The 24,940-nt window shown below is 43.2% G+C and overlaps 1 protein-coding gene and 1 long non-coding RNA gene across 5 annotated transcripts in view; one reads left to right on the top strand and one right to left on the bottom strand.

Moving 5' to 3' along the window:
• The window catches only part of LOC308594975 (uncharacterized protein), a gene marked incomplete at its 5' end in the record, with an annotated part of 46,580 nt that overhangs the window by 19,171 nt on the left and 2,469 nt on the right, over positions 1-24,940 (bottom strand). For 3 of the 4 annotated variants that reach the window (XM_081208603.1, XM_081208604.1, XM_081208602.1), the window contains 16 exons: positions 740-879; positions 2,386-3,257; positions 4,949-5,158; positions 6,226-6,349; positions 6,749-6,907; positions 8,776-8,886; positions 10,268-10,407; positions 12,926-13,134; positions 13,237-13,391; positions 14,512-14,924; positions 15,812-16,011; positions 16,623-17,184; positions 17,960-18,055; positions 18,136-18,213; positions 23,134-23,253; positions 24,026-24,088. In XM_081208603.1, coding sequence (XP_081064729.1) covers positions 740-879; positions 2,386-3,257; positions 4,949-5,158; positions 6,226-6,349; positions 6,749-6,907; positions 8,776-8,886; positions 10,268-10,407; positions 12,926-13,134; positions 13,237-13,391; positions 14,512-14,924; positions 15,812-16,011; positions 16,623-17,184; positions 17,960-18,055; positions 18,136-18,213; positions 23,134-23,253; positions 24,026-24,088 — 3,652 coding nt within the window. Of the gene's footprint in view, positions 1-739; positions 880-2,385; positions 3,258-4,948; positions 5,159-6,225; positions 6,350-6,748; positions 6,908-8,775; positions 8,887-10,267; positions 10,408-12,925; positions 13,135-13,236; positions 13,392-14,511; positions 14,925-15,811; positions 16,012-16,622; positions 17,185-17,959; positions 18,056-18,135; positions 18,214-23,133; positions 23,254-24,025; positions 24,089-24,547; positions 24,653-24,940 lie in introns of those variants that run through there. The other variant, XM_081208601.1, reaches the window with a different exon arrangement.
• LOC308595220 lies at positions 232-24,555 on the top strand. Its single transcript, XR_014011934.1, has 3 exons — positions 232-352; positions 5,616-5,703; positions 24,437-24,555. It is a non-coding gene; the product is annotated as an uncharacterized lncRNA (long non-coding RNA).

Below are 24,940 nucleotides of genomic sequence, written 5' to 3'. Positions count from 1 at the left end.
TCTCTCTGACCCTCAGAAGTCTCCTCAGGCCGCAATCCTCACTGTGTGTGTTTCACACCTCTAATGTTTTTTGCCTTACTGGAATGTGTCCTTTAACTCTGAAAATGAGTTAGTCCTCCCTGGATGGAGTACAGAGAGGAGTGTGTGTCTGTATGTGTGTGTGTGTGTGGAAATTAGACTACAAAGGTAAAATTTCTGCCCACTTTTGCCTCTGGCCCCATCACTGGCCCCATTCCTCAGAAGGGAATGCAGTCCTTTGACTGAAAAAGGCCTACAGCCCTCAATTACATTCTTACATTTGCCTCCAGTATACCTTTCTGCCTCCTGTCAAGACTAATCCTCTGGGAAACATGTAAGTATAGTTTGGGTCTGCCAGGGCCATCACATCCTGTTTCGCCGCCTGAGGCAAAACAGGAAGTGCCACCCTGTCCCGTGGAGAAGTGGCGCATGGAATCAGCAATGATTTTGGGTGAGATCTCATGTGCCCCGAAAGATGCTAGTGCAAATTTGGCTCCAGTGGCAGAGAGGGTGGGACATTTGCAGAGGCACCACTTTAGGGGTTTCCACTGCCTAAGGCAGTGGCCTCACTCTGCCAAATGGCTGGGCTGGCTCTGGGTTCTGTCTTGGATGCTTAAGTCCCAGTAGTGACAAATAATGGTTGGAGCTCAAAACAAAATATCAAAAATATAGAAAACGCAAAATACTTGCTTACAAATCTACATCTCATAATTTTCAGTACCTGGGGCCACTGGTTTATCTGCTGCAACGATACGATGAAGGCGGCCTATAAGCTGTGAAGCCATCTGACATGGGTCTTGTAGTAAAACTTTCTTGGATAACTTGAGCGCTTCACTTAATAAAGTTAAGTCACGTATAGTCCTGTGGAGGAGGCAAGGGGGCAGGAATCACATCACATTAGAGTTCCCTTGCTCTAATATCAATAAAACACTAGAGGGGTTTTTACAGAGAAGTGCTTTTCTCAAAGAGAAACATTGTGGGACTCAACTATTTATTGTTAAGAAATGAAAGGCCAGCTGAGGGGCAGGATGGAAACTAAACTCATAATAACTTGATTAGCATGTAACTAGAATCTTTATTTGAATGTAGCTTTGATTGTTAAACAGAATGGATTGCTGAACAGTGCTATAAACAATGGAAGTGGTTTGGAAGATAGAGCAATATGTGCCCACCTTTCAGCTAGCCTGCTGCCCATAGGTGGGGTGAAGATCAATTTACCTGCGTTAAAGAAAGGCCCCATCTGCACAACACATTGAAAGCGGGATCATATCACTTTAAGCAGTCCTGGCTTCACTTAAAGAATACTGAGAACTAGTTTTTAAAGTGCTGAGAGTTGTTAGGAGGCCCCTATTTTCCTGTCCAAGTTACAGTTCCCACAGTTCAATGGGAAGAGGGATTGGCTGTAAGCCATCCTGAAAATTATAGTTTTGTGAGGGGAAGAAAGGTCTCTTAACAACTCTCAGCACTCTTAACAAACTGTAGTTCTCAGAATTCTTTGTAGTTACCAGAATTATTTGGGATAAGCTGTGACTGGTGGAATCTACACACATATTTAAAAAAACCCTGTGATAATCCCTTTTTTAAAAAGTTTTGAAAAATACATTGAATTTGGCATAGCTCACTGTTGCCATCTAGTGTCACATTTGTTTATTGTACTTTACAACACATTTAAAGCACAGTGGTGCCCCGCAAGACGAAATTAATTCGTTCCGCAAGTTTTGTCGTCTAGCGAATTTTTCGTCTTGCGAATCACGAAATCCCATAGGAATGCATTGAAAATCAATTAATGCGTTCCTATGGTCAAAAAAAGTCCAAACAAAGCCAAATTTGGTACAACAACAGTTTATTAACTGCTCTTTAAAGTCACACATACTGTAAAGAGCAGTTCAAAAATTGAAGGGAAAATAAATTAACTTTATAAACAAAACATGTCTTTGTTTTTAGACAAAGGAAACAAAGTCGCGAGACGTTTTCGTCTTGCGAAACAAGCCCATAGGGAAATTCGTCTTGCGAGGCAAATCGAAAACGGAAAAACCTTTCGTCTAGCGAGTTTTTTGTCTTGCGAGGCATTCGTCTTGCGAGGTACCACTGCATTTTATTTGCAGCTGTATAGCTGGGTCCACTGTTAAAAATGGTATCAAACTGCTCTAAATGTACGTATAGTGCAGATGAGGCCTAAGAGTCAATGGCCACCACATAGAAAAATGGAGTGCACCATTTTGTCTTTCACCTGAGGCAGCCAAATCTCTTGGGCAGGCCCTACTATCATACCAGCTTAGTTGATGACAGGCTGTAAGTATGAGGGTTTGTGATTAAGTAAAACAAGCCCTAGACATTCACAGTTGTGTTCTACTGCTGTAAGCCTACCTGTCTGCATCGATAGCTGCTCTTAGATCCGCTTCAATGCTGATAACTGATGAAGCCCAGGCTTTGTATAAGAGAAACTCATAATTAAAGAGACATTCTTTGCTTAAGGCAGTAATATTCTTAGATTTGATGAGGTGATACGGAGCCCCAAGGAGCTTACGAATGTTAAAGGTGTAGCTGATCTTGGACTCTTTTTCTAAAGTCCAGGCCAAAGGTTGAAATGCAGACATTTCAATGAGTTTATGTGGAATTCTACTCAGGTAATAATCTGCAAAGGTGGCATGCAGCGATGCCTGGGAATCCTGTGTTCTGAGATATCTGTCCATGCAGACATGTCTCAGAGATGTATGAGCCCAATTAAAAACATAAGTGTGGTCAGTTCTTTGCTCTTTCAGGTGGTCTCCAAAATCATCCAAAAGTTTCAACCACAGCACTAGCGGGAATACTGAAATTGAGACTTTTTGGAATTTAGCTACTTCCTTAATAACCACATCATCCGTTGACATAAGGTGGAGTAGCTCTTCCTGAGTAATGCCATTTCTTGAAAGTGTGGTATAAGCTGCCATCTTTTTTACAACTTGCTCTCCGTGGGATTTTTCCATTCTGCTCAGTGTCCATGAATACAGTTCAGGTATATTTTGAGGAAGACACACCTCTGCCTCTGGGGTGAAAGATGTCCATAAACAGGACTCTTTATAGGCACAGTATACAAAGAGTGGTACTGGGCAGGCTGTGCATGCTTCCATTAGGCGATCATGCTGTTGCTGGGAAAGTCTTCGGGAATCCTTTTCTAACCAGGAGCTGATCATCTCATTTATTTCTCCAAAAGTCAAAGGAGGTATTTGTAAAATATTCTCTTTTGCTGTTATTTTCTGAGGAAAAGAAGCATATCTCAGTTATCATATCAGAGGCAGATTTAGAGCACTTGCAGCATTGAAGCTATGATGTAGTGCATGCGCAGAACGATAGGCAAAAGATGGGGGAGGACCAAATTTTGGCCTCGCACAGGGTGCCGCTGAAATTTGAAAGACCAAAGTCTGCCCCTGATCACATTGTCTCCAGGCCTGATCAATGCTAATCGAGTTGGTGTCACTTTGCCAGCCTAATACAATACAGCCTATTTACTGTAAAATATAAGAACCGAAAAAGGGTTTAATATCACTGGATTTCAGCATATAGATAGGTAGCCGTGTTGGTCTGCCATAGTCAAAATAAAAAAATTCCTTCCTGTAGCACCTTAAAGACCAACTAAGTTAGTTCTTGGTATAAGCTTTCGTGTGCATGCACACTTCTTCAGATACACACTTCTTCAGCACTTCTTCATCCAATAACCAGATTTGTGGGGCAGATAACGATACCTATAAATCTCTGCCAGGATTCCACAGGTTGGATCTTCAAGTTTTGAATCAAGACTCAGGGTTAATACTAAACACCTGTGTGGCAGTTTGACTATAAAAGATAGGTGGCATGTTCTCTTTTAGACTAGACAGATCAGAGAGGCACTGGAGCAAAATCTGACACTCTCCTGTGTCTTACCTTTCTTGACTCACATCTGATGTTGGGAAAGGGCTGGGGTACAAAACACAGACGTAACTGACCTTGGAATTATGGCATAGATGTAGAATGAAATGGCTGCCTTAAATGCAGGGATTTTTGATCCTAGTCTTTTTTGGACTTTCCAAGGATAGGGGGGAAAACACTGCATTTAAAGGGGGAAAGGTACAGGATGACACTGGCATAGGGGAAGTGTCATGTAGATGCCCCTCTGTTAATGTAGAGACAGGCTAGTGCGAATCTACATTTTGCTCCAGTGTGGAAAAACCCATAGAGGAAAAAGTGTATACACACCAAGAAAGCTAAACAGAACAGTTTGTATATGGCCAAAGAAAGAAAGCTTTTATAACCTAAAGTCTCTTCAGGGTCTGCTGTTGCTTTGGGGTGAATGTTGTTGTAAATCTAACACTCTCTTACCTATACCTTCCTATTTGCCCTGGGCTCCTTTGAGAGGAAAGGTAGAATATAAATTCAGTAAATAAATTACTCAAGCTTTATATAAACAGATACCACAAATCACCATGGGCTTCATCCAATGGGTCAATGTGGGTACAGCAATGCCCACATTTAGAAAGAGTCAGGATCCACTCTGAGGCCTAAGCCCATGAGCACTCAATATGCTAGTCTATTATTACATGGAATGGGAGGTCTGGGTACAAGTTTCATATCCCCAGCCAACTTACCTCTTCCACTTCCTCAAGGAAAGCAAGATTAGGGCACGACTCTCACTTTTCCCTAAGGATATGGGGTGGGTCACGAAATTCTAAGCCCTATGTGGGAATCCATGAACATTTGTGCTCATGGTGGACTGGTTCAAGGCCCTTAAGGTTGCAATCCTGTACACACCTATGTGGGACTTGGACCCATTGATTCCAACAGGACTTTCTTTCAAGGATAGGATTGTGCTGAAAGTGTCCAGTACTGACCCTACCAAACTGCCCTGGAATTTCCCACTGTTTGAGAAAGTGTGGAATGAAAAAAACAACAACTGAATAAGGTATTACTTTACCTCCAGTTTTTTGAAGCATGAAAAACTTGATTCAGTGCACGTGGAAACAATAAAATACACATTATTTGGTAATTCAGGAGGTATCCAAGGAAAATCTGCGACATATTCCTCTGATAATTCATCTATGCCATCCAGACATATTAGAAGTGGTTTGTCTTGTGTGGCAGACTCCAGTAAAGAGAGAAACTCTTCCACCAATCCTTCAAAATCCTTTTTGAGAAAGATAGCAAACATTTTAGCCAGTCCCAAGTAGCTAGGGATACTGTGTTGGGTCACAGGAACAGAGATGCCTGAAAATTCCGTTCAACGTTTTTCAGGTAATCAACTTAATTTGCATTCATTGTTATCCTTTAGCTGACATATCCCAGAAGGTTGCTACCTTTTCCAGATAAACCTTTTTCTTCAATAAATGTTGCAGAAGTTCTTCGTAGAGGAAAAGATGCTTCAAAATTACATGTTCCAGAGAGCCCTGTGATATTATGTTTCCACAAAAGTTCATAGTCCTTATTCATTTTTGCTGCTATATCCAAATCAAGCGCATCTTCAAATTTTTGCAACACTGTTTTCAGCTAAAAGCTATGTATAAAAATGTGTATTTTAGGGTATATTTTTGAAAACATATGTGTGGAAACAATTTGAATTTTCATGCATTTAATAAAATTCACAGGTTGATGTGGAAATGTGACAAAAGACTTATGAATGAACACATAAGAAACTGATATGGCGTGGAAATAAACCAATCTATTCATTCCTAGGTAAGAATGATTATTATTATTAAAGGCTATGATTGAGTAAAGAGCGGAAATGAAATGTCAGCTCAACAAAAATAATGGATACCAAGGGATTCCTAATGGCTTGCAGAATATTAAAAAGGTGTTGGCAGTAGAAATTGTGGGAAATCTTCCTTAACTTTGGAGATGTTCTCTGACATGAGTTGGCTATAGACATGTAACACATTACAGTGTTTGATGATGCAGTGATGGAGATGTGCCTCAGGAACTGCTTTGGTTCCCGATGTTGAACTGATATGAGCACTGTCAGCTGTAATAGTACTGGTCATTTGCTGAAAAGTGTTTCTTGGGTTCTGACCTTTCATTATCTGAGCAGCACTGTCAGCATTATGCTTGAGCTATTTTGTCATTTTCCATTCCTAACTTTTATTTCTTGCTGAATCATGTGGAGGGGAAAGTGTGTGCATGTAGGTGCTGCTGCCGTAAAAATGCAACAGTATAATTTTTTCTTTGAGCCTTAAAAAGAAGGAAAATTTAATTCATTACCTTGGATAAATTAACCGAGACCTTGTAGATAGAAGCTATCTGGTAGCAAAGACTGAAAAGAGTCAGTCGGATATTTCTGCTTTCACCAGTAACACCAATAAATCGAATTACAACTCTGAGGTTCCTGAATGAAAATTGGGAAAAAGCAAATAAACTAAAATAGTTTTCTTTTTAATACATGTGTTTAGCTGTTAAATCAATGTATGTGTGCCATTACTATATCATCTAGTTGAAGGTGGACTTAACGTTGTGTATGGTGAATGTTGGGCTCAGAGTAAAATATGCAAATATAAAGGTATTAGTTTAGTTTATATATTGTTATCAATATGGAATAATTTTACATTTCACAGAACTCACAGCACTCTGTGATACCAGCTAAGACAAATCAAAGGGAGCAAATATGGTAGCTAGTAAGCAGCAGTTGGGAGCTGGATATGGGTAACACTGGGTTTATCTCTATTATCTTTATTCAAGAACTTTTATCTGTGTTCCAAATATGTGTGAGGCTGCGAGAGGCCCTTACCCAGATATCCAGCTAGGAGCCAAAGAAGCGGCTTTTGCTATGACGGCAGTTTTCCCGCATCCAGCCTCTCCACAAATTACAACTAGCCTTCTGTTCGAGGATGCAAGACGATTCTTCAGTTTGCACAAAAACATTTCTCTTCCTATTAGACATTTAACCCTGTTTTGAGAGGGGAAAAAAAACACTATTTGTGTTCAGTCACCCCTGTGTACTGGCTGCTGCTGTGCACGCACCATACCTTTAAAACACATTTAAAGCCCACAAAGAATCCTGGGAACTGCAGTTTCTTGAGGAAGCTGAGAATTGTAGCTCTGGGAGGGGAAAACTGCATTTAATATGATTCTCAGGTGCGAATGGGCAGGGCAATGTGCTTTGGATGTGCTTTAAAGGTGTGGTGTGTATTCTCATAAGAGAATATTTATTTCAGTATGCAGCCTAAACTCCTATATCAACGTATCTGAGAGCTACAAGTAAGTGGCCCAGCACTCCTAGGAGGTGCTTGGAGGATGACTTATTTTTATTCCTCCAGCAAGGGGCAGAAAGTGAATTAGGGTTACCCATTTGTAGCAAATAAATAAATAAATGTAGTTTTTCTCAGTCTAGAATCATTCATGCTGTTCCACAACATGCTACTTTCAATCTAGATTTAGTATCCAGATAGATCCATCCTGCCATCCACAAAGGAGGGTATGGTTACTTGATAACATGTTTGACAACTCTCTCCTTCCTTAGGTTATCAGTGCCTTTTCCTTCCCTACATGTGAATGAATAAGGAAGTGGGTGAACAGGTTTCTCAAGAAAGACAAGAGCTGAGCAGTAAGCTCTTGCAGTACTCTGAGATGCTGGTTGGGATAGTGATGCATGTGGTGGGGCTCAGCAACCCCTACCGACATCAAAGCCACAACAGCTTACCTGGACAGGGATGGGGCAGGATGGGACTGAGTTCAGGGCCAGAGGGATGCACCAGCAGGAGAGCTGAACTGCTGCCAACCCCACAGGTGCACCCATGCAGACCTGACCTCCCTGCTGCCTGTTTGATGTTTTAATTAGCTGGAAGCCGCTTAGAGTGGCTGGGGCAACCTAGTCAGATGGATGGCATATAAATAAATTATTTGATGATGACAATGATGATTGAAGAAAATCCAAATGGTGCCCTTTTTGGTGGTAAAATTTCAATAGTAGAACTGAATATTTGATAATATGCTGTCCATTAATGGTACTTTTAAATCCACCTTCCCCAGAGTGGATTGTCTCACCTTGCCTAATGAGCCGGCCCTTCAAGGGCACTGGAAAACCTTATATTAGGTATCATCTAATGTCCAGAAAGCACTTGGGTGGTATGTTGGTAGCAGAGAAGAAGTGATTTACAAGAGTACAACTTTTATTTCTCAAACATGTCTATGTTCTGGTAAGAGGCAGGGTGTGGGTGTGAGTAGGAATTGGTATCATTTAATTTTCCTTCATATATGCTCTTGTTGAATGACTAGAATGCTGCCCAAATGAATGGGTAGGTCAGATTTTCACTTCAATAGAGGCTGCTAATAAGATTGTTCTTAAATCACAACTATCATATCAACTAGGAGGGACGCGGGTGGCGCTGTGGGTAAAAGCCTCAGCGCCTAGGGCTTGCCGATCGAAAGGTCGGCGGTTCGAATCCCCGCGGCGGGGTGCGCTCCCGCTGCTCGGTCCCAGCGCCTGCCAACCTAGCAGTTCGAAAGCACCCCCGGGTGCAAGTAGATAAATAGGTACCGCTTACCAGCGGGAAGGTAAACGGCGTTCCGTGTGCTGCGCTGGCTCGCCAGATGCAGCTTTGTCACGCTGGCCACGTGACCCGGAAGTGTCTCCGGACAGCGCTGGTCCCCGGCCTATAGATGTGAGATGGGCGCACAAACCCCAGAGTCTGTCAAGACTGGCCCGTTCGGGCAGGGGTACCTTTACCTTTACCTTTATCATATCAACTCTTCAACTGTTCTCCATCATGAAGCCTGGCTAAAGTAAATTAAGCAACCAAACACCACCAAACTCACAAGGCCTGACAGTGCCAGATATGTTCCAGAACCTCGTCGTCATTATGAGTTTCAAATACTTGCTTTCTTTGCACAGGTAGCATTTCTTGAATCTCCTTCAAATGGATTGTTCTGGTCAAATGAAAACATGGAGGGGAAAAGTTTTAAACCACATTTCAACATTGTGTATAGGTTACAGTGACTTTTGGACAGTGTTATTTATTTTCTTCCATTCATATCCCAGCTAGATGTCACCACACATGTAGTTGTTGACAACCACGTGAGGATGTTGAAAAACCTAGTTCCTTTTATGAATGTCCAAATACGAGGATATACACGGGAGAATGCTGGTGATTATTTAATCACAATTTCCAGCATTCAGAAGTGACAAACAAGGGAAAAGACTATCCTTGTAAAGAAATGCACAAAATGTGTTTGTGGTGTCAACATTCTCATATGATTGTTGGCAACCACATGGCAAGGGTTAGCCAATGTGGTGTACAACTCCCATCAGCTGCAACTAGTTTGGACTGATGGCATTTATAACCCCCAGCCTCTGGAGGATGCCTTATTAGCGACCCCACAGCATGGGATCTATGTGCTCATATTGGAATCATTTTATTAATGCTATTAATCACAATATTCAAAAATTGTATGGCTTTTTAGCACCACCACAAGTGACTAAAACAGCTTTATTTTCTCAGCAGTGCCAAGAATTACCTCCTCCTGATTTAGACACACACACACGTGTCACATAGTATTAAGTGCCACTGAGTACCCATCTTCAAGCCCTTCTGCCCACTTGCTAGAAATGGCATTTTGGAAAGACTTCACCTGAAGTCTAAAATGCAACTTTGGACCACTGGATCCTGCTCCCTAACCATTTCCACTGACCCTCCTAGCATTGTGCCTGCATGGGTGGCAATTCTTAGGGAAGGTCTGTCTGCACTGTTTTTTGACAAGGAAGCCAAACCATACTATATTTCTTTAATTTGCTCCACAAAATATGTGAAAGTACAAGAGGGCTGGGCTTTTTTTTGTTTTTGTTTTTTTGTGGTTTTGGCTTTCTTAAATCAGGCACATCCTGCCTCTACTAGAGACCAATCAGACAATTTTGGTAAGTTATAAGCACTGTATGATGCAGAGAGTTACCCCCTGTAACTACAGGTCCTCCCAGGTATATTATCTCTGAAAATGAAGTTCTATTCTTAGCTATAATGTCTAATAGCCATGCAGACCTATCCTCATGAATCTGTCAAATCCTCTTTGAAGCCACCTAAGTTACTGTCCATCTCCTCCTCTTGTGGTAATTACTTCCGTAATTAACGTGAGGAAGTGAAACAGAGCAAACAATACATCAGAAATTTTCAACTGTCATATTTTTTAGGCTTTGATTATTTAAGGTGCCATGGGAAAACTACTTCTATATTGAAGTATAATGGAACGAACCTTTACTATTAAGTCATGTATACATTATGAACTGTTTCACCAAAGAAGCAGTTATGTGGCTGACCTGTTGAAATGATTGATGACAATTTTCTGAAAGTCATTGCAAAGGCACTCAAGGTAGTAAGCATGGGATCTGTTGGTGGTGGGGCTGATGCCATCTCTTCCCCAGTTAATGCTCTTTCTGTAGATATTTGTGTGACGAAGCTGTAAAGACAAGCCTATAATGTTGGCATCATCCACCACCCAAACAAGGAAACAGCTGACTGAACAATACTGAAGAGAATAACTGTTTGAATCAGAGAAGTTTTGAATGTTAAACTGAGTCTTTGTGCCAGAGTAAGATCAACTTGTGGTTGGCGCTGTGGGTTAAACCACAGAGCCTAGCACTTGCCGATCAGAAGGTTGGCAGTTCGAATCCCCGCAACAGGGTGAGCTCCTGTTGCTCGGTTCCTGCTCCTGCCAACCTAGCAGTTTGAAAGCACGTCAAAGTGCAAGTAGATAAATAGGTACCACACTGGCGGGAAGGTAAACGGAGTTTCCATGCGCTGCTCTGGTTCACCAGAAGCGGCTTAGTCATACTGGCCACATGACCCGGAAGCTGTACGCTGGCTCCCTCGGCCAATAAAGCGAGATGAGCGCTGCAACCCCAGAGTTGGCCATGACTGGACCTAATGGTCAGGGGTCCCTTTACCTTTACCTTTAAGATCAACTTAAACCTGCTTTATCTTTTTGTATTGTAAGTTCTTCATACTTATAGCTGAGACCCTCCAAATGTCCCTATTTTCCAGGGAAGTCCCTGATTTAGAGAAGCTGTCTTGGTTTCTGATTTGATCCCAGAATGTCCCACATTTCCTTAGGATGTTCCCATTTTCATTGGAGATATGGTGGAGGGTATGGAATTATCTGACCCCCGAGCCGTCTGAAAGGAATCCTGTATGGTTTTTTTAAATGTTTCATGTTTTATTATGTTTTTATATATGTTGGAAGCTGCCTAGAGTGGCTGGGGCAACCCAGTAAGATGCGTGGGGTATAAATAGTAAAATTATCATTATGGAATGGGACATCCCTATTTTCATTGGAGAAATGTTGCAGGGTATGTTAGGTTATGTCCACGGGCGTATTTTATAGGAATAAGTTTCATTTAAACAGTACCGTTTCATTAGGAACATGGCCATCCAGTGTTTAGAATGCAGTATGAGATTTTGAGTACCACAGATCTAGCTGACACTATTTATTTAAGGATAAATTGTATGCAAAATAATAATACAAATGTTTCATTGACTATAGTTTATTTCAGCCTAGCAAATGAAGATGTTTCTTTCAAGCTTTATTATTTTGTAACAGTGCCTCATTCTGGTCTGAGATTGCACAGAGACATGCTGGGAAAGGAATCAATGAAGACCTTTCCTTTGAAAATAGTAAGCCATTTCTGTCAATACAGTGGCGTAGCGTGGGTTGTCAGCACCCGGGGCAAGGCAAGTAATTTGCGCCCCCTAACCCGTGGATTTTAGCAGGGGGCAGAGAGCTGGGAGTGCGAGCGCCCCCCCAGATGTTGCGCCCGGTGCGGCCGGCCCCCCCTGCACCCCCCACGCTACGCCGCTGTGTCAATAGCATAGTTTGAAGCTCAAGCTGAGAAATGCAAATAAATGAAAATGGTGCTTCCTATTCGATTCCTTCTAGTGTGTTTGGGGTTAGAATGTAGGTTTATATATAGAAGATGAAGCAATGATATTTATTTTGTCAGGTTTTACCTGTTCATTAAAGGCTCTACTTTGCTTCCATCATTTTCAGGTCTAGAGCATGGCTTAAGAAAGACAGTGACTAATGACAAGCAGAGGTGCAATAAAGATAGGAAGAGGAACAAAGCTTTAAAAAGTGCATATTGTGGGATAACTGAGAAAGATTACAAATTCAGATAACAGGATTAAAATAAATTAAAATCAAGGCCAAAAGTGTCTGGTGGGGGGCAGGGTGAGGTGGTGAAAATGTATATAATAGTACTTAGAAATGGTTTCTGAAAAAGGTCTGAATTGGTTTACTGAAAGCAGACAAAGTATACACTTGCAGATCATTATGTAGAATGCAGTGGTAGACAGAGTGGGAAATGTTTTCTTCATTTCCTCATGGATATTGTGGACAGCTTAAGAAAAAAATATTTCTTAAGTGGTGTTCAATACATTTTGCCCGAAGCAACTGCACTGCACAGTTCAAAATAGATACCCCAGGATTCCCTTTGCTATGTTGTAGAGCAGGGTGGGTAATCTCAGGCTCGGGGGCCAAATACAGCCCTCCAGGCCTATTGATCTGGCCCTAAGAAATTTCCCCAGGCCACACTCACTGGTTCTACTGCACCCCCCACCCCCAAGTGTTTTGCCTGGCTGGAATGTGCCTTTGCACTCTGGTGATTCCTCTTGTATGTCTGGATGGAGGATAGAGAGAGATGTGTGTAGAAATTTGCCTACTGTGCAAAGGTAAAATTTACATCTGTCACCCTGGTGCCACCCACCACTGGCCTATGTCCCTAGAAGGGAATATAGCCCTTGCACTGGAAAGGACTTTCCACCCTTGTTAACGAGGATGATGTGGTACAAATCTCATATCCCATGATATGTCATCAGGGCATCTTGAGATATTTTCAACCAGAATATCCATTGAGATGCTTCTATAGGTAGCCCAGGCCCTATGTGGCTGACAACTACCAATGATGTTCTGAGCAACCTACCCTAGAGTGAATGCTTTTCACAAAGTTCTGATGTGCTTCATACGTTGTTTTGTTGATCACTGGTCTTAGTGGGTGAACGTCAATATATTTTTGTGCATGGGGACTTGACAGACTGGACTGCAGATCTGTGATGTCTCTTTTGAAGCAGTGACAGTGATCCTCACACTTTCCCTGGACCTGGAATCCTTGATCCACTTCTTGTTGCAAAACTTGCAAAACAGAAATAATTCTATTTAAACTACTCAAATAAGCCACCACCCATATAATAAAGCAAAACAGCATCCTGGTCATATATTAGATGCCCTCCTCACCTGTTCTGAGCAGTGTGGTGGCAGCTTCATGTCCAAGAGCAACTGCAGCATATTCTTGAAATATCTTATGTAGTTTCTGAAAAGACGCCATCCATTTGTTCTTCGCTTGTTGCCTGCGAGTAGGATCATTGCTGAGGATATCTTGGTACACTGTGCTGTGCAGACAGCATGAAATGCATGAACCATGAGAAACAGGCTAAAAACAAAGAAATGTACAATTGCCCTTGCACTGGATGTACAAATGTACATCTTCAAAATGTACAATCTGCCAGCTCCGTGAAATGCTGAAGAGTAGCCCCACAGGCATGTTCCATTCACAAGTGAGTTTTGGATGGTTGAAAGGAAGATGGGAGCACAAGTCAACAGATCAACGATACACAAATGCCCATGATACACAGAGCATAGTGATTCATAGCACAGGACAGTGTCTCCATTTTATGGGAAGAAAGTTAGGAGAATCCGCAAATAAACACACAATCCAAAGCCTAATTTCACCTCATTTTAGCCATATATTATGGTCTCCATAAGCTTCCAAAAACAAATGGGGGAAAACAATGTGATTTTTCTAGAAAAAGAGGTGTTGGAACTTACCACGAGCACCTCCTTTGTTCTCTTATAATGGCAATGGCACCCACCTAAGAGGTGCAGGAACTGAGTTCCAGCAAGTTCCGGCTGAGAAAAAGCCCTGGGGAGCAGTAGCCAGCACAATTAAGAAAAGATGTCTCTGTCCCTCCATGATTCCCTCCTATGATTCAAGCACTGGCTTTTAGCAGATGAAACAGCAGATATTTCTGGCATAGAACGACTGTCTCTGAATGTAATATTCATGGAAGAAAGTGACGAGAATACATATTTGCATGAGGAACTGTTTTGGTTCATTTTAATCTCAGACCAAACTGCAGTAGACATAGCCAGCACATGCTTGTTCATGGGCTGGAGCTCAATAAAGGCTCATCCATACTTTCCGTTAAATCCAGACCTAGTTCCATTTTCAATTTGGTCTCGTGCTGGAGGTTCCCTTGAATTGTGGCCTGGGGTTTTACTCCAGGACAGGTTTCTTTTTTCATGTTAAACTCCTTTTGCTGGCCGGCAATAGCCAATTGAAGTAAATGGCATGCAAACCTCTGTCGCAGTACTGGAAAGGGAATTTGTTTACAAACAGAGCAAAATGGACACCAAATGCCAGGAAAAGTACACACCGGTTGTCCCAACACCTGTGCATTTTTGCCAAGCTTCTGTAATTTAATAATAACAACAACAATGACAATAACTAACCAAATAGGTTGAAGTCTGTAAACCGCAGGGATGTAGTTTTCATCCAACCTGTACCAGCAATCCAGAAGTTGAAATTCTCTCTCATATTCAGCTACAGTCTTTTGGGTGAGGAGAGAAGCATTAGAAAACTCCTGCCCATTTGAATTAATCATTTCATATTCCTTCTTGCTGTTTGTCCCAGCTTCAGGTTCTTCTGTTGAGACACTGGGGCTCAGGGCATATTGATCACTATCACCTTGGATTTCATTCTTTTTATCTATTAGCGTTTCTTCCCTCAAACCACTAGCCAAACTATGCTTTGACTTTTTGGTACTCAGCTTCATTTGTTCAATTGTGGCTTTGATTGCCTCTAAATCTTCCTTGACTATTACTGCTGGGAGAGAGGGGTCGTCATGCTTTTGCCCAATTAAAACCTGAAACAGAAAACCAAAGAAGAGAAAATTGGCTTACAATGGAACCAATAAAGCCTTGGTGCATTTAATGTTTTGTGAAACCGGTGGCATTCCATACTGAGGCTGCATACACATTCAAAGCACATCTCTTATCCCTTACAGAGTTAGAATACCCAAAAAATGAGAGTGCCCAGAATTCTCTGAGGGTAAAAACATGCTTCAAATGTGCTGTAAAGATATACAGTGGTACCTCTGGATGTGAATGGGATCCGTTCCGGAGCCCTGTTCGCATCCTGAAGCGAGCGTCTGTGCAATGCGTGAGCGGCGAAACCCGGAAGTAACGCACTCTGTTACTTCCGGGTCACCGCGGAGCGCAACCCAAAAATATTCATCCCAAAGCTACTTCAACCCGCGGTATGACTGTAGTGCATAAGAATAACCTAATGAACTGAGGCAGCAGAACAGTAGCCTAATGAACTGACTGCTACTAGGGGTGATCCAGATACAGAGGCATAGCTAGCTGCTCTGGCAACCGGAGCGGTGGGGGCGGGGCAAACTGTCCACGGAGTCCGCCTGGCAGACGCAAGCCCCACACTGCCGTTTCGAGCGGCACGGGGCCCTGAGCCACCGCATCACTCCCAGAAGAGACGCGTGGCTTGGGTGCCCTGCGATAAGTGCCACCCCCCACGGTGTGCCATTTTGTCACCCCCTCAGGGATGACACCCGGGGTGAACTGCACCCCACATACCCCTTATACGTCCCTGTCCAGATATATCCATTTTTGTTTTGATATGGACTCCCCTCTTTCTTCCATCCAATGACTTACGAAATGGAAAAACCAGGCCCTAAAATGGCATTTAAAAAACCCTCTGTGTGCTTAACGTATAGCAAATTCCATCTGAACTTACAACAAAGGTTTGGAATCCCAACTGCTGGCATTTCCTTAATGTCTTCATATGGAGGGAAGCCATGTTGTGATTGTTAGTGATGCCATCTTTTATCCCCCACCTCAGGTCCACCATCCGGAAGTCGTAGCCTCTCTCTTTACAGTATTTGTACAGCCAAGGAAAGGACTTTTCCATTAATGCATTTCGTTCTACTTCTGAATCTGATTAAGATAATAAAGCAAGCATATTACCTAAATCAATTTGTTGATTAAAAGCAACATTTTTATAGCCCGTGGAGATATAGAAGCAACTGGCAGACTTTCAGTATATGATTTATAGGCTCACTGCAGTGTAAAAATAAGGTGCTTATTTGAATGGAAAGGGGACTGGGTTCTGGACTCTAGCACCACTAGTTATCATGACTTTTAGGAGCGTAATTTATTTCACAGGCAATTGTAAATTCTCAACACACACTTTTCAAATTAACTTGCTATGCAATATCTGGTGTATTTTTTTGTGTTTTTTGATCACTTACATTTGCAAAAAAGCAGAAAACTGCACAAGCAAACTACATTTTCTATAATATGATTTGCTTGTGTTGTTTTCTGGTTTTGTGCAAATCTGAGGGGTGAAACAAACAAACAATAAAAATAATAGTTCAAGAGCACTCCAGAAATAGTTAGCGGCATGGCTGGAAAAGGAATGAAAACACTGAGGAGATAGGTGAGGAAAGTGACAATTTACCTATCCACCCCAAAACACCAGCTTATACCACAATAAATCTGTTAGTCTTAAGATTTTTAACACAAAATTCTGGTGCTCTTGGTTGTACCTTGATAGCCTCCACAGATATAGATCATGAAGATTTTCCTTTTGGATAAACACGGAGAATTGATTTGTCCTCTAATGGCAGCTCTGTTCATATCGCCATCTGAAGACTTGCATGGATAGCATCTGATTTCATTACTTATTCCCTGGTCTTGAAGCAAATGAGCACTAAAGGTTTTTACTTTTTCATTCTGGGTTTTCAGGTGAGGTAGACTGGATGATGAGGATCCACAGACAGCAGCTCTGTCTGCTTTATCTTCTGAACTATTTACATCTGATAACATTAGAGAACCCGATAACACACTTCTCGATAAATCCATTATCCTTCTGTTAATTTTCTTTTCATCAGTTGTCTTGGTGTTTTCTGAATGGTGGATTTCTTCACTTGTTTGCCTTTGGAGGAGCCATTTGTTTGTATACATTGATTTCTGGGTTTCTGTTTCTTTGTGTCTAGAAACTACAACTTTTTCAATCAATTCAGTAGTTTTATCCCCATCCGGTGACTCATTTGAACAAACACTAAAACTTGAATAGTGGCATTTCATCTGATTTATGTTTGCCTCCGGCTAAAAACAAATAAATGAACAAGCCCACAATTAATTAGATAGCCTTTATAAACTGCCATTTTAATTGCATATATACTGTTGAGCATGCATTTCTCTTTATCTCATATACACACAAAATGCCCGTTGACTTCTGCAGTAGTAGTACATATAAGAGATGCAAGATTGGAAAAGGAGGCTTAAATCATGCTTTGTTGATTTTTAAACTACCTAAATTTGAAATGCTTCACATTACACCAGGGTTAGCAGACATGAAGCCCTTCAGATGTTTGACTCCAGCTCCCATCCGCCCCAGCCAGCATGACTAATGACCATGGATGGTGAGAGTTGTAGTCCAACAACATTGTCCTCTGCAAGGATCTTGATCATACATAGACAGCAATGCATAGGGAGAGGAGAGACCAATACAGTATCTGTTATTGGAATCACCTGGCACTGCAGAATAATATAATGATAGAAACATCCTAGTGGAAGGCTGCAACAACCTACGCAGTGTTGGGGATGCTGCACAGGCCAGCACAACCTCACACCAAGCTGTGCCGGTCCCTGCAGCATCTCCTGACACCGCACAGGAACGCCCTCCCATCAGATGTCAAACAACTATTTGACTTTTGGAAGATGCCTAAACAGTGGCCCTGTTCAGGGAAGTTTTATTGTGTTTTTAATATTTTGTTGGGAGCAGATCAGACAGACTGGGGCAACCCAGTCAGATGGGCGGCATATAAATAACAAAATCCTTATCCGTATAATTATCATCATCTGGTGATTTGTGTCTTACCCTTAGAATAAACATCTCTGGGTTTCTCACGTGTGATTGACTTTTATCCTCTGATGTGTGTCTCAGGCTTTTAGCAAAATGGAAAGACGTGCAGTGCTAGTGACAAACAAAGCAAATGTTAGGGACATTTTGTTTTCCACCACTTTCAAAAAATTTAAAGGCAAGTAATTACCTACCTTTAAGTGTTTCCTCACTTGCATGTCTGTTTCTTCAGTTATTTTCATATACGGTACATGCCAATGACATTTTTGTTTCTAGAAGTAATTTAATAATATAATATAAAAATGGTAAATGGGGGGATTTACTGATGGTGAGGTTTTACTTTTAATGACCGCTCTTCCCCTTACAGAGCTAATTTCTAGTGTAGTTTAACAATCAATGCCAATTCCCAAGGTACTTGGGGAATTGTAACTCTGTAAGGAGTTGGGGTCTCCTAAAACTCTCAGTACCCTTAACAAACTACACTTCCTAGAATCCTTTTGGGAAAGACATGGCTGCTTGAAGAGGTATGATACTGCTTTAAATGTGCAGTACAGATGTGGTCAGAGAGATGTAAATGGGCCAAAATTTGTGAATCTTTCAAGAATGTTTTGACCCTACAAAAGTTTCTTTTTAATGCCCCAAGGGTCCACACAAGAACATTGCTGATGAATATATAAAGGTAACGGTACCCCTGCCCGTACGGACCAGTCTTGCCAGACTCTAGGGTTGTGCGCCCATCTCACTCAAGAGGCCGGGGGCCAGCGCTGTCCGAAGACACTTCCGGGTCACGTGGCCAGCGTGACATCGCTGCTCTGGCGAACCAGAGCCGCACACGGAAACGCCGTTTACCTTCCCGCTTGTAAGCGGTCCCTATTTATCTACTTGCACCCGGGGGTGCTTTCGAACTGCTAGGTTGGCAGGCGCTGGGACCGAACGACGGGAGCGCACCCCGCCGCAGGGATTCGAACCGCTGACCTTTCGATCGGCAAGCCCTAGGCGCTGAGGCTTTAACCCACAGCACCACCTGCGTCCCGATGAATATATACATCATGTGAAATTTTACTTGTAGTATCACAGACTTGTAGAGTTGGAAGGGACCACAAGGGCCAACTAGTCTACACCCTCCAACATTTCTCTGATGAAAATAGGGATGTCCCATTCCATAATGATAATTTCACTGTTTATACCCCACACATCTTACTGGGTTGCCCAGCCACTCTAGGCAGCTTCCAACATATATAAAAACATAATAACATAATAAAACACTAAACATTAAAAAACCAAATACCTTCCCTATACAGTGGTACCTCGGGTTAAATACTTAATTCATTCCAGAGGTCCGTTCTTAACCTGAAACTGTTCTTAACCTGAAGCACCACTTTAGCTAATGGGGCCTCCTGCTGCCGCTGCACCACTGGAGCACGATTTCTGTTCTTTTCCTGAAGCAAAGTTCTTAACCTGAAGCACTATTTCTGGGTTATCGGAGTCTGTAACCTGAAGCGTATGTAACCCGAGGTACCACTGTACAAGTTTGCCTTCAGACGGCTTGGGGGTTTGATAACTCCATACCCTCCAACATTTCTCCAATGAAAACAGGGACATCCTAGGAAAAATGGGACATTCCAGGATCAAATCAGAATCCGGGATGGCTTCTCTAAATCAGGAGTGTGCCTGGGAAATTGGGACACTTGGAGTGTCTGCTAGTCCAAGCCCCTGCTATGCAGGAATCTTTTTGTCCTACATTGGGCTCAAACCCATTAAGAGTCTCATGCTCTAGCGACTGAACTATAGTGACGGTTCTGTTCACATAAATGGGAAGAAATATATTTTCTAACAGTGTTTCATAGCTTCCCTGGGATTAATGATACTCATGCTGAAACCAGAGTTCCTAATAATTAATAGTACTTCTATTTAAAAAGCATGAAAGTTATTGGTTCTCCTTTGATTTCAACTTCCTTTAGACATATGTTTGTATCAGTGTATAATAATAATAATAATAATAATAATAATTTATTTATACCCCGCCCATCTGGCTGGGCCTCCCCAGCCACTCTGGGCGGCTTCCATAAAAACCAAAAATACAGTAAAATATCACACGTTAAAAACTTCCCTGAACAGGGCTGCCTTAAGATGTCTCCTGAATGTCAGGTAGTTGTTTATCGCTTTGACATCTGCTGGAAGGGCGTTCCACAGGGCGGGCGCCACTACCGAGAAGGCCCTCTGCCTGGTTCCCTGTAGCTTTGCTTCTCGCAATGAGGGAACCGCCAGAAGGCCCTCGGCGCTGGACCTCAGCGTCCGGGCAGACTGATGGGGGTGGAGACGCTCCTTCAGGTATATTGGACCGAGGCCGTTTAGGGCTTTAAAGGTCAGCACCAACACTTTGAATTGTGCTCGGAAACGTACTGGGAGCCAATGCAGGTCTTTCAAGACCGGTGTTATATGGTCTCGGCGGCCACTCCCAGTCACCAGTCTAGCTGCCGCATTCTGGATTAGTTGTAGTTTCCGCGTCACCTTCAAAGGTAGCCCCACGTAGAGCGCATTGCAGTAGTCCAAGCGGGAGATAACCAGAGCATGCACCACTCTGGCGAGACAGTCCGCAGGCAGATAGGGTCTCAGCCTACGTACCAGATGGAGCTGGTAAACAGCTGCCCTGGACACAGATTTGACCTGTGCCTCCATGGACAGCTGTGAGTCCAAAATGACTCCCAGGCTGCGCACCTGGTCCTTCAGGGGCACAGTTACCCCATTCAGGACCAGGGAATCCTCCACACCTGCCCGCCTCCTGTCCCCCAAAAACAGTACTTCTGTCTTGTCAGGATTCAACCTCAATCTGTTAGCCGCCATCCATCCTCCAACCGCCTCCAGACACTCACACAGGACCTTCACCGCCTTCACTGGTTCTGATTTAAAAGAGAGGTAGAGCTGGGTGTCATCCGCATACTGATGAACACCCAGCCCAAACCTCCTGATGATCTCTCCCAGCAGCTTCATATAGATGTTAAAAAGCATGGGGGAGAGGACAGAACCCTGAGGCACCCCACAAGTGAGGGCCCAAGGGTCTGAACACTCATCCCCCACCACCACTTTCTGAACACGGCCCAGGAGGAAGGAGCGGAACCACTGTATAACAGTGCCCCCAGCTCCCAGCCCCTCAAGACGGTCCAGAAGGATGCTATGGTCGATGGTATCAAACGCCGCTGAGAGATCCAGCAGAACTAGGAAACAGCTCTCACCTTTGTCCCTAGCCCGCCGGAGATCATCAACCAGTGCGACCAAGGCAGTTTCAGTCCCATGATGAGGCCTGAATCCCGACTGGAAGGGATCCAAATGGTCCGCTTCTTCCAGGCGTGCCTGGAGTTGTTCAGCAACCACTCGCTCAATCACCTTGCCCAGGAATGGAAGATTTGAGACTGGGCGATAGTTGGCCATCGTGGCCGCATCTAAAGATGGTTTTTTAAGAAGCGGTTTAATAACCGCCTCTTTCAGCGGGTCTGGGAAGGCTCCCTCACGGAGGGAAGCATTCACCACCCCACGAAGCCCATCGCCCAGTCCTTCCCGGCTAGCTTTTATAAGCCAGGATGGGCAAGGATCCAGGAGACAGGTGGTTGGTTTCACTCGTCCAAGCAGCCTGTCCACATCCTCGGAGGTAACAGATTGAAATTGATCCCACTCAACTTGACTAGACAGAACTCTAGCACTCTCCCGCCCCGGCCCTGCTCCCACGGTGGAGTCTACTTCTTCCCGAATCTGGGCGATTTTATCTGCAAAAAACTTTGCAAAATCATTGCAGGAGAACATGTGGCCCGTACTGGGCCCCGATGTTGCAGGTGGTTCCGCTAAATTGTGAACCACCTGAAAAAGTCTCCTGCTGCTGTTTTCTGCAGATGCAATAGAGGCGGTGAAGAAATTCTTCTTCGCCGTCGCTATCGCCACTTGGTAGGCTCGACGTTGAGCTCTAACCTGTGTCCGGTCAGATTCGGAATGAGTTATCCGCCACCGGCGCTCTAGCCGTCTCAACGATTGTTTCATTGCCCTCAGATCCGTGGAAAACCACGGGGCTGTCCGGGCTCCATGCAATCGGAGAGGGCGCTTCGGAGCCAAACAGTCAATAGCCCTGGTTAACTCCACATTCCAGCGGGCCACCAGGGAATCGGCTGAAAGGCCATCAACATGGGATAAAGCATCCCCTACCACTCTCTGGAAACCATTTGGATCCATTAAGTGGCGGGGGCGGACCATCCGAATTGGTCCCACCTCCCTGCAGAGGGGATGGGTCGCAGAGAAGTCCAGTTGCACCAGGAAGTGATCTGACCATGGCACTTCTTTCATTTCGCTTTTACTTAGTGTCAGATCACCAACATCCATAGAGGTAAACACCAGGTCCAAGGCATGTCCACGGCTATGGGTTGGGCCAGACTTATTCAGGGACAGCACCATGGAGGCCATGCTTTCCACAAAGTCCCGAGCGGCCCCTTGTAAGGTCGTGTCGGCATGGATGTTTAAATCCCCTAGGACGACCAGGCTAGGTGTCTCCAGGAGAACATCCGCCACGACCTGAAGCAGCTCGGGCAGGGAATCCTTGGTGCAGCGGGGAGGTCGGTACACCAAAAGGAATCCTGTACTGCCCCTATTGCCCAACTTCCAGAACATGCACTCAGAAAACTGGGTCTTCCCAATAGGACGCCTGGTGCAAACTAATGACTTCCTAAAAATCACTGCAACCCCCCTCCCCGCCCACGTGACCTGGGTTGCTGTGCGTAAGAGAAACCTGGTGGACAAGCAGCGGCAAGGACAGGCCCATCTGCTTCATCCAACCAAGTCTCTGTTACACATGCCAGGTCAAATCCTCCATCCATGATCAAGTCATGGATGGCAGTGGTCTTACGAATCATTGACCTGGCATTGCACAGCAGCACCTTCAGGTCACGTGGGTATCCCTTGCTGATTCTAGTATCCATCCGGTCAGGACCAGACCCGGAGGCAGGGATAGTCCTCAGACAACGACTAAACCTGCCTCCTCTGTAATGACATGGTCTGGTCTTAGCGTAACTAAGCGTGTATGACAACAAGGCTTTTTTTTTTTGCATTTCCTAGGATTAAGCTATTACTGTACTTAGGTTATTAAACCATTCATGCTTTGGGAATACACAGCACCTCATTAACCTCACCATCAACCCAGAACAGTAACTCACCCCAGTCCATTTTGAGCAAATATCTTTGCACACATATTTCTGCGAATGTGACATCTGTGGGGAGAAGAACAATTCCTGGAGGCTTTTAGAGTGTCCTCGGCTATGCAAATTACCGGAAGGCTAAAAAGAAAAATAAATGCATGTGGCAGGTTTGGTATAATCCCTTTCATTTCATTAATTTATTACATTTCTATACAACACTTCATCCAAAGTTCTCAGGGCAGTTCCCAACATAAAAATACAAAAATACAAAATAAAAACAAAATTACAAATTAAATAATTAAATTAAATTAAAGCAGTACCGTATGTACTTTATTTGATTACCCAGCTATTCTTAATATTCCACAAGCTAACTGATGGTGTCTTCAGACTGACACTTTATTGTGGGAAGGGTTCAGTCGTATACTGGATGTTAGGTTTGTACAATTAAAGTGGATTTAAATGCTCTGTTGCCCTAGCACAACAAATCCACTTAAAAAGAAACCCAGATATTTTGCAGTATGGAAAATGATGAGGAAATGTATTTAAAAATGTGGGGTGTACGAAGGATAAATGGAAATATGTGTAAAGATCCTACAAAACAAATCAGGAAGAATGCTCATAACTACCCCCACATAAACAAATCAAGAGGAATGCTTAATTAGATTGAGAAAAGTTTAACGACCACATATGCTTTGTGCAAGCAAGTCTGAATGAATGCTGAATAAATAGGTTGTCTGGAGGAGCATCAAGTTACATGCTAATCAACAGTGATAGAAATTTAGGTTGTGATTCCTAAAGAAACTTGATTAGGGAGTAAACCGCACTGACCACAGTGTAATTTACTTTCAAGTAAGCAGGGCTAGAACTCCACCACACATAATGAAAAGTGCATTATTGTTAAAATACTTACAGTCACAATATTATCCAATTGTCTCTTATGAATTGAAGGTAAAACAATTGTTTCTTTTTCACCCTGTAGGAAATACAGCATAAAATTTTGCTGTGCCTCAATTTTGCAGACTATGCATTCAGCCAAAGCCAGATAAAAATAATGTCTGTTGTTACAAGACTAGAAAAGTCTACACAGGCTCTGGAAATGGTGTGTACCAATTTTCTAAAAATGAATCTGTATCTGTATACAAAATACATAACAAAGTAATTTTTTATATAATTCTACGTAAAGTGTTTGGACCCCACCCCACCCCTGGAATCCAAAGGAAAGTGTTCAGAAACTTTAGCTGGCTCAGAATGCTGCAACCAGATTATTGAGTGGAGCAGGTTACAGGGAGAATTTTACTCTTTTGTTAAAACAACTTTGCAGGCTACTCGTCCATTTCCGACCACAATTGAAAGTGTTGGTTATGACCTACAAAGCCCTATGTGGTTTGGGCCCAGGCCTTCTGAAAGACTGTATCTCCCTATAAAAGCTTACGCAGATGCCAAGATCCTCAGGTGAGCATCTTCTCTTGATCCCATCAACACAGGACCCATGGTTGGTGGTGACGCAAGAGAGAGCTTTTTCCATTGTCGCTTCCATATTGTGGAATTCCCTCCCAAGAGAAGTTAGACTTGCTCCCCTCTTTGTTACCCTTCCCCCTGCAGGCTAAGATCTCCTTATTCAGGCAGGCCTTTGAAAATTAAGGTGCAGATGAGATCACTGGGCTGCTGGCAGGGCAAACTGATACCACCAGATAAGTGAGAAGTGGCTGTGGTGCACGGAGGCTGCCGCATGATCTCACAGGATCTTGCTGAAATCCAGAAGTTGCAGCCGTGCAACTGGTTAGCAAGGCCAGAGGCAAGGTCGTGTGTGTGGTACATGTGTCGG

This window comes from Podarcis bocagei, assembly GCF_964188305.1.
Source record: "Podarcis bocagei genome assembly, chromosome: 9".
In the NCBI taxonomy this organism is placed as follows: domain Eukaryota; kingdom Metazoa; phylum Chordata; class Lepidosauria; order Squamata; family Lacertidae; genus Podarcis; species Podarcis bocagei.
This window is presented reverse-complemented; position numbering and strand designations above follow the sequence as displayed.